Genomic DNA, 16585 nt, shown 5'->3' with positions numbered 1-16585 from the left:
TTTTCACAACCTAATGATTTATTAATTTAGCACTCATCTTTAAAGGGTTTTAGTGAACCCAGAGTGTGTTTTGCCTTGGGAACAAAAACTCAATTTATCACTCTGTCAGTCTTAGGAAATATTATTTTGAGGTATAAACTATCTCTAATGAAATGGAAAGCTACATGTTGAAATAATCTATAAACTAGAGAGATAATATCCTAGTCAAAAGACAGGATCTTTTAATGGGCACACCTGAATAGACATCATCACGAACTATCTATGTATATATCTAATTATGGACACAGGAACATTATATACAAACCCAAATACACAGTCACATCCTTCTACAGAGACAAGCATGGCAGAAACCTAAGAGCATGTTACATCAGATTAAATGAATTCCCAAGGAATATTATTGAAATTTTACTACTCACCATCAAATTCTGCTGGTCCAACACCAACTATAATTATTGACATTGGAAGTTTTGAGGCCTTCAAAGAGAAAACACAATTAGGTTTCAATTAAGAAACTGAGTTCTTAAGAAAATAATGAAAGACCAGGAATGATATCTCACACTTGAAATCCCAGCACATTGGGAGGCGAAAGAAGGAGTATTGCTTGAGGCTAGGAGTTTGAGACCAGCCTGGGCAACATAGCGAGACCTCATCTACACCAAAAAATAATTAGCCAGGTGTGGTGGTGTGTGCCTGAAGTCCTAGCTACTTGGAAGTCTGAGGGGGGTGGATCACCTGGGCCTAGGAGTTCAAGGCTGCAGTGAGCTATTATCGTGTCACTGCACTCCAGCCTGGGCAACAGGCTGTCTAAAAAACAAAATTAAAAAAGAAAAAATAATAATTAAGAAGCAAATATAGCCAGAGTTTTATTTAATATTTTTTTCACAGATGTTCATTAAAATAATTTGTGAACATATTCAAAATTGTTAATACAGAATAATATACTCAATTCCATTCTTATCCTTTCCAAACTCTCTGCACACATTAATACAGTGGGACATTCTTCGGAAATGACCAGCCCTGGGTAAGATCAAATAGAAGGTAAGGAGCATCTACTTCCACTTGCTACTCTCAGACAAAACCTTTCTAAGCTGACTTTGGGTATCTTTGTCCTCTTTTCATGTTCTTTCTCCTCAAAAAATCTTTCAGTTGCTAAAGGGGAAAGTGGTATCAGATTCATAAAATAGTAGTATTACTATAATCTACCTCATTTATACCCAAGGTTAGAAAAAACAATTTTCACAGTAAATGAGTGAACACAAATGATCATTACAGAAAGTTAATACTGTTATGCACTAAATATCCTTGAGGATTTTGAGGGAGACTAAATATTTCATGTTATAACATGTTTTTTCCATATAACATATCATATATCATCACTTAAATAATTTAATAGTAAGAATGTGAGATTGATCCAGCAACAGATAGATAGAACACTAAAGCAACCACATCTTTCGCTATGAAGGTCACTGAAATATGACTAATTATTCCTCAGGGCCTCATGCCTTCTTAGTTAAACCTAAATTACTAAGTCCATATTTTAAAGTGCATATTAATGAAATTCATTCCTGCAGCCTATATTTATCAAATGTCCACTTCGTGCCAAACATTGCTAAACTTAGAGACTAGAGAGTAAAAACTATTACTTTACAGATTACCATCTAGTAAATATAGATTTTATAGATTAGTAAATGATCAAATAACCCTAAAAAAACAAACATACAATTAAGAATTATAATCAGCAGGATGGTTTTTTAATCAGTCACTATCCAGTTCTACAGAAATAGCAATTAGCTATCATAGTTCTCCTCTAACTGGAATGCAAATGTTAAGAAATAACCAGTATAAATCACAAGATTGTATACAAATAGATCAAACTAATAGAGGCAAACACACCCATGCCTGTGAAAATTACGCTATTATCTTTGTTTTTTTCTTTCGGCAAGAATTTTTTTTAACTAAAATATTCATACCCCTTAGCTTGATCCCCATGTAACAGTGGTAAGATGTAATATGCGTTGTCTGGATAAGGTTAAGGACGCAATATGCTGAAAAGGTGTGGTGATTTTATTTTATCGTTAACTAAAATAGACTCCAGTCTCTCTCTAAGTAGCACCATGTTGTCATGTAGCCAGTGCAATACGGAGTGACCCCCACTTACATTAACTATGGACTCCTTAGTCTGGGCCATATCTGAGATAACACCATCTGTAACAATCAGAAGCACAAAATACTGGGAGCCATCCTTTACAGAAGAAGCGTATCTGAAAGGCAACGAAAAGGTAAGGAAAGTAAAACAGTTTTCTTTTTTTTTTGAGACGGAGTCTCGCTCTGTCGCCCAGGCTGGAGTGCAGTGGCCGGATCTCAGCTCACTGCAAGCTCTGCCTCCCGGGTTCACGCCATTCTCCTGCCTCAGCCTCCCGAGTAGCTGGGACTACAGGCGCCTGCCACCTCGCCCGGCTAGTTTTTTTTTTTGTATTTTTTAGTAGAGACGGGGTTTCACCGTGTTAGCCAGGATGGTCTCGATCTCCTGACCTCGTGATCCGCCCGTCTCGGCCTCCCAAAGTGCTGGGATTACAGGCTTGAGCCACCGCGCCCGGCCAGTAAAACAGTTTTCTATACGTGATAGTTGGCAAATACAATTTGGAATAGTTAACAAACATTTTAATCTCAATAAAATATTTGAACACGTTAGAGGTGTATCTTATGCAAACTTTCAAATTCTCAATTATCTGAAATAACACACTAGAATAATCGCAATGTTAGTGCATGCTGCCACATAGAAATATCTGGTTGCCTTAGAAGTTCATTTACTAATAAAAGATGTGCTAGATGAGTGGCTATTTAGTACAAAGGAATGGGCGTAGCTTTTGGAAATAGACTTATCCTGACTAAGCAACACATTATGTAAGTGATCTTCAGTAAATTACCTAAGCTATGTGAACGTTATTTTATTAGCTTTAAAATTGAGATAATAACACTTACATCTTTATATTGCTGAATGAATTAATAAAGGATTGCATGTATGGTACTCAATATAAGCATTGTATAAATGATAGCAATAATCAAATGCTTTTGGTTTTTTAACTACATAGAGGTGATGATTGCAACATTACAAATGTACTAAATGTCATTGAATGGTACACTTTTAAATGGTGAATTTTATTATGAAAATTTCACCTCAATAAAATTACACAATAGAAGAAATATTTTTGACACATTCACAGTCAAGTCTTAATGTATGTTAAATCTATGAAAGATGACATGGAGAGTTATTTCAAAGCACAAAATTATGTATATGATAACAACATATTCCAGTACTTGAAGTTTGTCAGAATTCTCATCAAATAATACTCAGTAATTTGGAGGTGAATTTTATTAACATGTTACATTTCATTATATTTCTCTTTTCCTCTAGTTTTCTACATTCTAGGTATCTAGATTATATTCTCAATAGAGTTAATTTTTATGATTTTTGCACCTGACTGGCATGCAATTCATGTCTGGTGCTAAGTAAGCATTATGGTTCTCTTAGGAGATAGGATAGTAAAGAAGACCTTGATCTGTATTTCTAAAAGTTACCAAGTAAAAACTCCCTTACAACCTAAAGGATTAACGAAAATTCCTTTACAATCTCTAGGAGCGCAGTGAATCCCATTTGAACAAGCTGGTGACAAACAAGTAGTATAAAACATATGTCAGGGCACAACTTATTTCTTGGGCAGCAGAATTTAAAAACATATAAAGAAGAAAAATACGACTTTCCCCACGGACTACAGATACTAAGATTTGTCCATGCCACTAATAAAATACTGGTAATTTTAAAGATTGATAAAGTAAGTATAGTAAGTGGCATGCTCATCACACCCTGTAAGCAGGATGTTGAACAGGTTCCACAATGTACTACAGAATGAAAAATATTGCCATAATGCTGAACAATTGATCCTGGACATTAAAGAATATGTGTTAATTTATAGTAACACAACCATTGGAAAACCGTCCAAAGCAGTTATAAACCTATTCTCCCATTCCATGTTTAACTTTTTTTGTTTTAAAGAAAAGAAGTCTAACAATTTTCCCCAAGATCTCAATTTTTAATTTTTAAATATCCATTATTTTTTAAGAAAGCATTTCTTACTATGATTCAGAAACACAGGGTTTTATATTTCATGAGAATAATGGAAGACTACAAATAGTAGTGAAAACCTTCTTAAGTACAACAGTATGGCTTTCATGCTTTTCTTACCAAATGGTACTCTTAAAATGTAAAATATCTATCAGATTAAAGAAAAATACAGACAGCTGACTACTATGCAGTCATATAAAATACCGCTTCCAGTGGCTTAACTGATTTTCTTTGGATACACCAGAATGTATATCTAAGAAAAGGGCAAGAATATATTCACACTATAAGAGAGTTATAGATACAGCCTAAAGCAGATGACAGTAAACTTGGAATTTCTCTGAAGTTTGTATTATCTTAAAAATTCATGGAAATTTTACACTTTATGATAAATATATGCTTGTATTAATATTTTATATCTCTTAACTTTGAAAAACATTAAGGCTGTAGAAAGATACGTGAGTTTATTGTGTGACTGTCACTACTGCTAGGCATACTTAATTTGAAAATCAATTACATTTTACTTTTAAGTGCTGTCCAATCCATTTTAGTCTTTATCACCTTCAGCACCACAAATTAATCTTTTAAAACCAGTTGTTACTTTTATGGCACTTGTTCTACATGTTGGCACATTGTTGCAATTTGCAAGTAAACCTAAATTTCAAAAAAAATCAATGTATTACCATTTATTCTATTTAGCCTTTTATTTTAAAGTACTACCATTTATTCTAATTTAGTTATTATTTTGAAAATATTATATATTTAAGATAAAATAATTAACATGCTACAGAAATGGATGAAGTAAAAAGTATAAGCTGGCCACACCTCAGTACTTTTTCTAGGAGGTGACACTGATATATAGCCTCACAGATTCAAATTATATTTTAAAGGTATTAGAGAAGCTTGCTTCTTAAAAGAACTTGATGGGGAATCTTTTTATAAATTGCATAATTAAGTCTTATTATTAAAAGTCAGTTGCCTTTTTTGAAATATAGCCTATCTATAATTTATATCTTAATATTACTATGATATATCTGAGAGAGAGGTTAACTTTGCACAATTCAAACACATTTCTTTTGCATTTCTTTGAAAGAAGTTTCTGGGATTGTTTCTGTAAAAGTTCATATCTGGTTGGCTCAGATTCAGGGAATATTCTTTTAGCTTATTATTAGTTCATAAGAATAGAGAGGGCAAGAAGACAAGATAAGAAACTGACTTAGGGATTTTTTATTTAAGTCGTTCAATTATGATTTGCACAATGGATTAAAACTTAACAATGAATAAAGGAATACATTTAAATATTTCAACACAAAGTAGCAGAGTAAATTTTGTTACCAAGAGTCACCTCTAAAATACTTTTGACTGGGCAATGAAGAGACCACTGTATCCACATAGATAGGTAGCTTTGTTGCATTTTCTTTTGTGTGTCTACCTCTGTAGCAGAGATAAAAAGACTTAAAGATGTAAGGCATCATAACATAGTGATTTGGAGTCAGCTTATTCTGGTTTGAATTTTAACTCCACCACAAATGACCACTCTATGTATCTATTTTATCATCGGCAAAATGCAAATGACACTACTGTCACCTCTTAGAGTTGTTGTGAAGAGGAATAGATAATCCATATTATAGCACTGAACATGTTGCTAGAGATAGATCATGGGCTCCATAAGAATTGTTGACTGCACAGATTGAATAAATAAAGCATAATACATTATTTAATTTGAAAATTAGTTATGAGAATTCCAAAATAAAAAGTTATTTCCTAAAAAATGAAAATTCATTTTGGATAGTTATCTGGATTTTAGAAGGTTCTCAATATAAGAAAAAACAGAAAAAATTCAAATAGCCAAAAGACAGAAACTGATAGATCCCCTTTAAAAATTGCAATGTGACAGCCTCAAAACCAGTAACTCATTAGGCACAGGAAACAAAAGACTAACAGGAAATAATGAATATATTTAAATCAAGTGAAATGTTCATAATAATCTGAAAAGATACTTGAAATTTTCACTACTATATTAGTTTATTTTTGAAATATTAAGCTGGTATAATATACCAACACATTAAATTTATTTCAAATTACTTAAAATTATTGATGAAGAATTCTAGATAAATAGAAATTTTTAAAAATGTTAACAGGAATGTAAAAATAGTTCACACTACATACAAGAGGAAACAGATTAATCAGGGGATGCTTAAAACTCCATTTTGTTCAAATCGCATTCCACAAAAAAACATTATTTTAAAATATTTTTATTTCTATTGTGATTAATAATAAAATTTAAACATAGTGTTTTAGACATCAGACACAGTATTAAGTTCATATCTGAAAGGCCCTAAAATTATTTCTCAGAATTTAAATTTGTTGTCAATTTACAACATAATGGCAATATATTTCTTTGTTTTGGTAAGTAGGATGATGATGCTTATGTGTCAACTAGACTATAAATCCCACTTATTTAATCAAAGATCGTAGATATGGTTAACATCTACCATCAAATGATTTTAGGTAAAGGATTTTCATCCAATTAGTTGAAGGCCTTAAGAGCAAAAACTGGTTTCCCAGAAAAAAAGGAATACTCACATAACGCTGCAGTATGAAATCGTACCTGAGTTTCCAATCTACCAACCTGTCCTACAAATTACATTCTTGCTATCCCTTACAATTGCGTGAGACAATTCCTTAAAAAGTATCTCGGCCGGGCGCGGTGGCTCAAGCCTGTAATCCCAGCACTTTGGGAGGCCGAGACGGGCGGATCACGAGGTCAGGAGATCGAGACCATCCTGGCTAACACGGTGAAACCCCTTCTCTACTAAAAAAATACAAAAAAACTAGCCGGGCGAGGTGGCGGGCGCCTGTAGTCCCAGCTACTGAGGAGGCTGAGGCAGGAGAATGGCGTAAACCCGGGAGGCGGAGCTTGCAGTGAGCTGAGATCCGGCCACTGCACTCCAGCCTGGGCGACAGAGCGAGACTCCGTCTCAAAAAAAAAAAAAAAAAAAAAAGTATCTCTATATTTTATCTATGTCCATGTCTATATGTCTCCTATTGGTTCTGTTCTCTGGAGAACTCTGACTGATACAGTAGGTGTTAATCACAATCACATTTCCACAGGTCATTAAGATTGGCTAAGCACTATCATTTAAAAGAGTATTTAGGCTGGGCCCACTGGCTCATGCCAGTAATCCCAGCACTTTGGGAGGCTGAGGCGGGTGGATCACTTGAGCCAGGAGTTGGAGACCAGCTTGGCCAACATGGTGAAACCCTGTCTCTTCTAAAAATACAAAAATTACCCGGGTGTGGTGGCACATGCCTGTAATCCCAGTTACTTGGGAGGCTGAGGCACAAGAATCGCTTGCGCCCGGGAGGTGGAGGTTGCAGTGAGCTGAGATTGCATCACTGCACTCCAGCCAGGGTGACAGAGAGAGATTCTGTCTGAAAACCAAAAAGGTTCTTTAGTTTCCTATCATAACTTTGTTAATTAAAATGAACTTGGCCAGGCACAATGGCTTACGCCTATAATCCCAACACTTGAGGGGGCTGAGGCGAGCGGATCATCTGAGGTCAAGAGTTCGAGACTAGACTGGCCAACATGGCGAAATCCCGTCTCTACTACACAAAAATTAGCCAGCCATGGTGGCGGGCACCTGTAATCCCAGCTACTTCGGAGGCTGAGGTAGGAGAATTGCTTGAACCCAGGAGGCAGAGGTTGCGGTAAGCCGAGATCATGCTACTGCACTTCAGCCTGGGTGACAGAGCAAACAAACAAACAAAGCCTCATATGGTATTCAGATAATTTAATTAAGCAAACACGTACAGATATCTCAGTATATCCAAAGTACTGTGGTTTATATTTTTATATGTATATATGTGCATGTATATGAACGTCACAATGAATAATTCTTCCCTTCAATGTGGTAAAGATCTACATGTAACCACAGAGTAGTATCAAATTAGTAATAGACATATGCATGGAATGGTATCATAGACCAGAAGAAGCAGAGATTCTCTGTGATTGAAGAGCAGTACATTTGGGAGAATGTGGAAATGAGGTTGGATGGGTGAGTGCTGGTTGTTGAATACTGGATGTTCTTGAATGCCAAGCTAAACCGTCTGCACTTAAATGTATGACAAGGCATCAACAGATGTTGAGTAGGACTTTACATCATTTGAAATGCTGTTCCCAAGACAGCTCTGGAAAAGGAGGACTGGAAAGGTAAGAAATCAGAAGCAGGGGCTGAAAGTCTCAAAAAAAGCATATAAAACCTTCAATTATTGTAAATTTGACACTTTGAGTCTTGTCTATTTTACAATATTGTTATCTCATTAATATTACCTAGAAAGTCAAACAGATCAGAGATACATATATGAATCCTAAAAATAAACATGTGCTTAAAATCGTTATTCTTAAAAAGAATAAGCATTCTTTAAAATGCTTATAGAAAATGACAATAAAAAACTGAGCTTTTACCCACATAGAAAACATACTTTTTAAGGAAAAAAGTATCAAGCCAATATAAAAAGTATGAATATATATGTTTTGACATTGCTAAAAATAATTTTTAATGATAATATATTAACATATACAGAATTTGTTTTTTAGGTATTTGTTGAATACTTACCTCCTACATAATGGGTATGATGCTAAGTACTGTTGATAAGCATTTAAGAGTGATAGAAAGCAAAAATGTTATATAAATAGAGGTCACACACCACTATAACTACGGCGCTTCTCTTAATAGAGGAAAAAATAGTACCTCGTCTACTTAGTTGTTAAGGTTTTTGAATGATAATTTTGGGTGAGACAGAAATTGTCTTTCTCAATAAAAGCTTAAAAATACAATTAAACATAAAATTCAAAGATGAAAGGATAAAAGCATTCCTTCTGTAGACTTATACTAAGAAATGTATACATGGAACTTCCTATTATATTGGAAGGAAAAGATGACTCTTAAATAGCCATCTCTTACTGATTTTCTTAATTTTCTCATGTAAAAAATAATAAATTATTAGATCATAGCTTATTTTCAAGGAGTCTGAGAGCTTTCACTAGCAGCTGCTCCTATATTCGAGAAGTTACAAAATGATGGATAAAACCAAAAATCGCAATAGAACACTGTGGAGCCTTTAATTTTAAATGTATATAGAAAAGTACCTAGATATTTTATATCTATCATTTTAACTTTTATTATATGTACATACCAGGAAAAAATATGAAATTACTTGGGAAGCATTGATGAGCACATTTCTCATAACCAACATGAGTTCACACAACACAAGTCCTGTCATTTTTCTCTTATCTTTTTATAAAAAAGTGATCTGCAGGGTAGTGTGGCCGTCAATTATATTTTATCTTGTATTAGCATGGTATTATATTCTGCTTTATTTGACAGCCATCAAGAGACAGTATATATGACATTACTTACATTGGCTAGTATAATAAGCTAGGATATGTTTTTCAGATTGCAAGTAATGACCCATTAATGGATTGTGAGATCAATTTTGGGAGCCAAGATTGTATTAAAAAAAGAGAAATAGAAAAGAACAGGTGCCAGAGAAATAAAGGTAAAATAGGTAAGACTAAGTACCATTTTTTTGTGGGGTTGAATGTGTACAGGGTTAAGATGTATTAATAAAATTCATATTTTAGTAGAGATTGCAGATGATTTTGTCTGAAAAATTCAAGCTGAAGGGTCACACTCAGAGAACAGTCATCAATGTATCACTGTCAACCTTAGTCGGAGTTCCACAGGGAAGTTGCACTGGGGTCAGCCCTGGGTGCAAGGGATATTTTAGCATTTTGTCCATGTCCCAGATAATGAAAAGTAGAACACACTGAAACTGCCAGTAATATTCATTAGGGAAAGTGGTAAAGTACTAGAACCTTCAGAGAACTGGGGTTTCACATTACCTTTGTACTTGATAAACTGACCAAAATACAGAATTTTTTTCAAGTTCTGGCTACATGTTTTAAAGGATATGCAATTTCTAATTATCTCAAAATAAGTCAGGGTGTCATAGGATTTACATAGGCCAAACTTTCTAGGGATTTAAACAGTGTTGTCTAATTCATTTATGCATTAATGAAAAATGATAAGTATATATAGATTTATTTTTTACATTTTAACATTTTCTTCAGAACATGTACCTGGAGTAATAAGCAATTATATTCTGATTTCAGTACTATGTACTATACACAGGTAGAGCTCTGGGAATTTATAAATTAGCTACTATATTAATTTCAGAGAAGTTAAAATAATGTGCCCTATATATCACCGAATGCTTCAAGTAGTCATCTAATAGAATTCAGTCTCTTATTACTTCTATGCTACTTATTACTACTATGGAATGTGATACTAAATAAGAATGATTTACACAGTTTACATCACCACTGATCTTGTTATTTTCTTCATGGATGCCTTTTCCTAAGAAAACGTTTTCCTTAGTTGAACAAAGATAGTTCCTAACATAACCCAGCAAATGTTTCTTCACTTGAGATTTTAATGTACAGTTCTCAGCAAAGTATCATGATCATTCGATAGAGACTCTTTCTAAGGTACATTTTTTCCTCACTTTCTTGGAGGTAAATTAGAAGAAAACAACTTTCATGTGTGGAGTCATACTAGCAACAATGTTACGAGTTCACCATGTTCCAGTACATCAGAATAAGCCCCTTGTCTACTCTCTACTTACCTTGCTACATGATTAATTACAGGAGCAAAGTTGGTGGGCCCATATAGTTGTACAGATTTCAGACTCCTGTAATAAGCCTCCATGACCCCCTCAATGCCATCACAATAGGGGTTTTGAGGGTTCCCATTCTGTAGAAATTCATAGGCAAAACAAAACAACAGTAAAAAAGTAAATCTCCGTGAAGATCAATTAAAAAAGACAAGAGAATAATACACATTGACAATCATAAATATTTTTTGGAAGAGCACTTATTTATAAATTTACAATAGCAAAACAATAATACATTAGGTGATCAACAATAGATTATGATATATTATGCAGATCATAATATGATATGTGCAGTCATTAAAAATCTATACCCTTCAAAAAATGGCAGAAGAAAAATTTAAATAAGAGAAGCTGAACACCACAACACTTTAAAATTAATAGTATCTTAATTTACACAGGTTTGTGTACATGTGGAGATAAACATATAGAAATCCTAAAAAGAAGAAAACCAATGTATTAATAGTGGCTACCTCTGGGTGGTTAGATAACTGATAACTTTCCTTTCGTCCTTTAACCTATTCGCTATTTTTCCAATTTTTCTGCAGTGAACATGTATTAAAATTAGAAAAAATAAATGTTATCAATTCAAACAGTTTTACCTGATAGCAGGAAAAATGTAAAATATCTGCCACATGAACATTTTCAGGCCACAACTGATAACTCCAAGTAGAGAAGGTGTCAGAGGGAATATAATTTGGTGTGGGAAACATCAAGACAAGGCAAAAGGAAAGGAATAAAAAAACAACCCAGGTCATTCAAGGGAAACGGAGCTTGCTGTTAAGAAGCTCTTACTCTGGGAACAGCGCCCAGAAAGGCAACTTTAACCCAAGCTCTTATTCTGGGGACAGGACCTGAGGCAACTTTAACCCTGAACATCTAGGCTGGCTTTTTCATACCTTAAATGCTCTGTCATTATTAGGTTTAATTTTCCTAGTCCAAATTATACAAATAACACAAGACCATGTATTAGTTATCTATTGCTATGTAACAAATTACCCCCAAAGTTATACCCTATGTATAGTGGCTTGAAGCAATGAACATTTGTTATCTCATACATTTTTGAAGTCTCAGGAATCCAGAAGCAGCTTAGCAGGGTGGTTCCTGAGCAGGATCTCTCATGAGGTTGCAGTGAAGATGCCGACCTGGGCTGAAGTCATCTGAAAGCTTGACAGTGGACAGAAAGATCTATTTCCAAAAAGGCTCACTTACATGGCTGTTGGCAGGAGGCCAAATGGACTCTCCACAGGGTTGCTTGAGTGTTCTCATAACATGGAAGCTAACTTTCCCCAGATTGAGTGATCCCAGAGAAAGAGCAAGGACAAAGCCCCAATGCCTTTTATGAGCCAGTCTCAGAAGTTACATATCATTACTCCTACTTTAATCCATTTGCTAGAAATGAGTTACTAAGTCTAGTTCACACTTGAGAAAAAGGAGATAGCCTCCACTTCTCAAAGGGGAATATCTAAAATTGTGTACATATATTTTTTATCCACTAGTGATAGTCACTACTTTTAAATAGGGTTAGCAATAATTTTAGCATACATGTTTTTACCTGAACAATCACAAGTAACTGGTAATTTATAACTAAAATTTGTTGAATTCTATATACCAAGTTTTATACTAAAATATTTACATATAACTTTCATAACCCTAAAATTGTAGGACAGTCATTAACCCCACTTTATAAAGAAACCAAGGTAATGAAAATGTTGATACTGTACCCAAGGTCACGCAACACAAATAGGAGAGCTAAGATTTAAACCAGGCAGTCTAACTCCAGAGTTCAATTTCTTACACACTATTATGCTACAAAATTATGAAATGCCAAGCTTTTTTACATTTTCTTTCTTTTTTTTTTTGTATGTGTTTGTGTGTGTGAGACGGAGTCTTGCTCTGTTGCCCAGGCTGGAGTGTAATGGCCAGATCTCGGTTCACTGCAACCTCTGCCTCCTGGGTTCCAGGGATTCACCCGTCTCAGCCTTCCGAGTAGCTGAGATTACAGGCATGCACTACCAGACCCAGCTAATTTTTGTATTTTTAGTAGAGACGGGGTTTTGTCATGTTGACCAGGCTGGTCTCAAACTGACCTCAGGTGATCCACCCGGCTCAGCCTCCCAAAGTGCTGGCATTACAGGTGTGAGCCACCCCACCTGGCCAAAATGCCAAGATTTCTACAAGGCTGGGGATCTTAGGAAACTGGGTCAAATGTTACCAACTACTTCAATTTTATCATTCGTGAGAGAGGGATATATATCCACTTTTTTTCTTTTAATTTTGTCTTTTCTTCAAACATTTTTATTAACCCTCATACATTTTTGAAAGCATAAAAATAAAAGCCTTCTTTACATTATAAAACTGGTTGAATGACTTGGCTGAAAATAGAATAAAAAGATAAGTTTAATATTTAGCACAAAGCAGTTAGTGTTCTGATGTTCATCTGAGCCGACCTAGTTCACATTCCTTTAAGATTCTGTGGTGCTCTTTTCCCCTGATAAGGTATTAAGCTAATTAAAATTAAAGTTCATTACTGATTTTGGGCATATAAAAATGTATTATATATCTACCTTAAAGGAACAGTTACAAACTAGGGTAGTCCTGAGCTACTTTTATTTTTTAACATGTTGATTGGAGGTTTACATTTTGATGAAACTGTATGTTACCACTATTTCTCTGGAATTGAAACTATAAGGTCACCATTCTTCTCTTCTTTGATAATGTAAAGGTAATCATTAGATGTTCTATTCATCATCATGGAATGTTTAATGATTTCTGAATTAGTTCCAATGCCATAATAAGTTGCTCTAAGGTTCCCTCATACGTCTTAGATGATAAGAATATCTTACCACATAAAATTATGACTTCTTTTTAGCATATGCTCTGGATTACATCAGGATTATTTAAAATAATCTACAGCTACTAAAATGAGATTTTCTTCTTAATGAGAAAGTTGTAATGAGTTATAAAAAGAGTTTTAAGACTGTTACTTGCACACACATGTTTTTAGCGACACAATTTGCAATTGCAAAAATATGGAACCAGCCTAAATGCCCACCAACCAATAAGTGGATAAAGAAAATGTGATACACACACACACACCCACCATGCAATTCCACTCAGCCAAGAAAAGGAATAGAATAATGGAATTCACAGCAAGCTGGATGGAGTTGGAGACCATTATTCTAAGTGAAGTAACTCAGGAATAGAAAACCAAATATTGTCTGTTCTCACTTACAAGTGGGAGCTAAGCTATGAAGATGCAAAGGCATAAGAATGATATAATGGACTTGGAGGTTGGTGGGGAAAGGTGGGAGGAGGGTGAAGGATAACACCGTGACCACTGCTCAGGTGATGGGTGCATCAGAATCTCAGAAATCACCACTAAAGAACTTATCCATGTAATCAAAAACCACCTGTTCCCCCAAAACTATTGAAATAAATAAAAATATTTTAAATGTGTTTAAAAACTCATTTCTTGAAGTAATTATGCAGGGAATCAGTTATTTCTTGTTAAAACAAATTAGAATAAGTCCAGGTGTGGCTCTGACACAAAAGTAAAACATAGGATTTTTTTTTTAAATAAGCACATTTAATTTTGTTGTTTATTAATGAAGAAGGCAAAAGACGCCCTATTTCATATTTCAACAACCTAACTAACCTTTCCATTTATAAAATAATACATGTTAACTTGTAGAACACATAGAAAAGCATAAAGATCAGACTTTAAAATGATCAGTAATCTCACCACTCAGACTTAAGTGTGGAGGGGTGTCCAGCTCTTACCTATTTTTCCTCCCGTTTAGCTCCCTCAGGGATTGTGCTGAGAGTGTGGACTCAGCTCCATGCAAGAAGCCTGTCATTTCTGTTGCCGCCTGCAGCCTTTGACACTTTTCAGCAGGACTAACAAGCTGACAAAATACTGAAAAGAAGCTCTTAGGGGCTGTTGCTCTACTCTGAAATGTGACTGTTGCTTACTGTGGGAAAAAGCTGAGAGAATTCTTCCTTTTATTCGATAAACAAACACCTATTGAGCTTCTGTTTTATATGCAATACAGTGTTAAAGACTCTTGGTTATTAAATTGCTGATGCCTACTTGGCAAAAAAAAAAATACATACACATAAATATTAAATTGCATACATTTGTATAAATGCCAAAATAAGTGAAAAGCATGCAAGTGCATTTAGGTATTTCCCAGGAGAAATCACCTGGACAGGTGTAGCATTTCTCTATTGGTCCACATGGAAGACCTTCTTGTAAGGACCACCGGCCACAAGCTCATCAGAAATATCTCTACCAGAACTCCGCACTACTGTGTTTTCAGTTATAACCCCAAAAGGAGTCATCAAGAATTATAATGAGAGGAGAGCAATGACCCATTCTTTTCATAACCATAAGTCTTGAAATGGTAATACTAGGAAATTCTTCCTTTCCTTTCCCATTCCTTTTTCTTTTCCCATAGTATGTCTCACATAAAAAGCTGGGATTTACTGAGACCTTTTCAAATGAGTAAAGCTTAAGTTCAACATCTGTGCCAGCAAAACTTACACGTTGGGGGTAATTTAAGTTGTTAAGAAGACTCCCTTGCTATCCAAAAGAATTATGTGAATTTGGTGAGATAAACAGGTTAATGTTAGAGAATATATATCACAAATTCATGCCATAGAAACGTGAGGGTTTATTAACACCAGGTAGTTCATGAAAGGCCAGACTGTCATGAAACTGAACTTTTTGTATTTGTCATTTTCTGTACCTAGACAATAGATACTGCAGTGATTTAAGATGAGCTTAACACAGAATATTTCAGCAAGAATCAAATCAAATACTATCTCACTGACAACCTACTTAACCCATATCTGCCTTATTTATCCAACAAAACAGAAGTGCTTTGAAAAAAATTAGAGTAATATAATCATATGGTAATACTAAAGTTGAGGCATTATCATCAACACAATCATTGTTTTCATCATCAATTTGAGAGACTACTTTTCATAGATTTAAAGGGGTATGATCTCTATTCCATAAATGTTCAAATTGGGCTCAAAGAACAGATTATGGTGTAAATAACAAAAAATATGTATCATTCCTTAGCAGTAGATATTTGTATAGTTTTGGTTACAAGGGGTAAATGTGGAGGTAGGAAAAGCAGAAAAGGAGAAGGAAAAAGGAAAAAAAAATACACACTAGTGGAGGAAGAAATGTATGGAAAGAAAATTAATAAACCTCTCATTTAGCTTAACACAATTACTCCTTTTCTTAGGCATTAAAATAGCTCCTGACCTTTTTCCTGAGGCACTTCAGACTTAGAATCACATGAGTGATTTTCATGGTTTTATAAGTTTCTGGGAGATTTTAATTTTCTAAGACACAACAAAATCCCAACAGATACTCATTTTTATGACACTTGGAGTTTGGCATGTGGCCTATTTCATGGAAGAAAGAATTAAGCCCTCCAGCAACCTCTCCTGAAATCGTGTGGGTGATGGAATAGAAAAGTAAGAATAAATACAAAAATAAAAGTGTAGTTCTCCTCTTAAAACATTTGAGAAAGATGAAATCTTATATAAAAAGTTATATAAAGATACATATATCATGGTGTTAATATAAGCATATATCCAAGAGGTGAGATTACAGGTGCTTTTATAAGATGGGGTTTAGCTGTAGTTAAGAGCATGAATTCTAAAATAAGACTGACCTGGGTTCAAGTCCTGTCCTTTGGGACAATGGTC

General features: G+C 34.7%; 1 protein-coding gene across 4 annotated transcripts in view; it reads right to left on the bottom strand.

Annotated features, from left to right (window-relative positions):
• LOC105496899 (copine 8) overlaps nt 1–16585 on the bottom strand; it is a 240662-nt gene that overhangs the window by 22836 nt on the left and 201241 nt on the right. For all 4 annotated transcript variants that reach the window (XM_071071896.1, XM_071071895.1, XM_011767544.3 and 1 more), the window contains 3 exons: nt 10814–10941; nt 2159–2261; nt 417–474 (listed from right to left, as the gene is read on the bottom strand). In XM_071071896.1, coding sequence (XP_070927997.1) covers nt 417–474; nt 2159–2261; nt 10814–10941 — 289 coding nt within the window. The remainder of the gene's footprint in view (nt 1–416; nt 475–2158; nt 2262–10813; nt 10942–16585) is intronic.

The sequence above is a fragment of the Macaca nemestrina genome, chromosome 10, assembly GCF_043159975.1.
Source record: "Macaca nemestrina isolate mMacNem1 chromosome 10, mMacNem.hap1, whole genome shotgun sequence".
NCBI lineage: Eukaryota > Metazoa > Chordata > Mammalia > Primates > Cercopithecidae > Macaca > Macaca nemestrina.
Note: the sequence above shows the minus strand (reverse complement) of the source record. Positions and strands in the feature narration are given on the sequence as shown.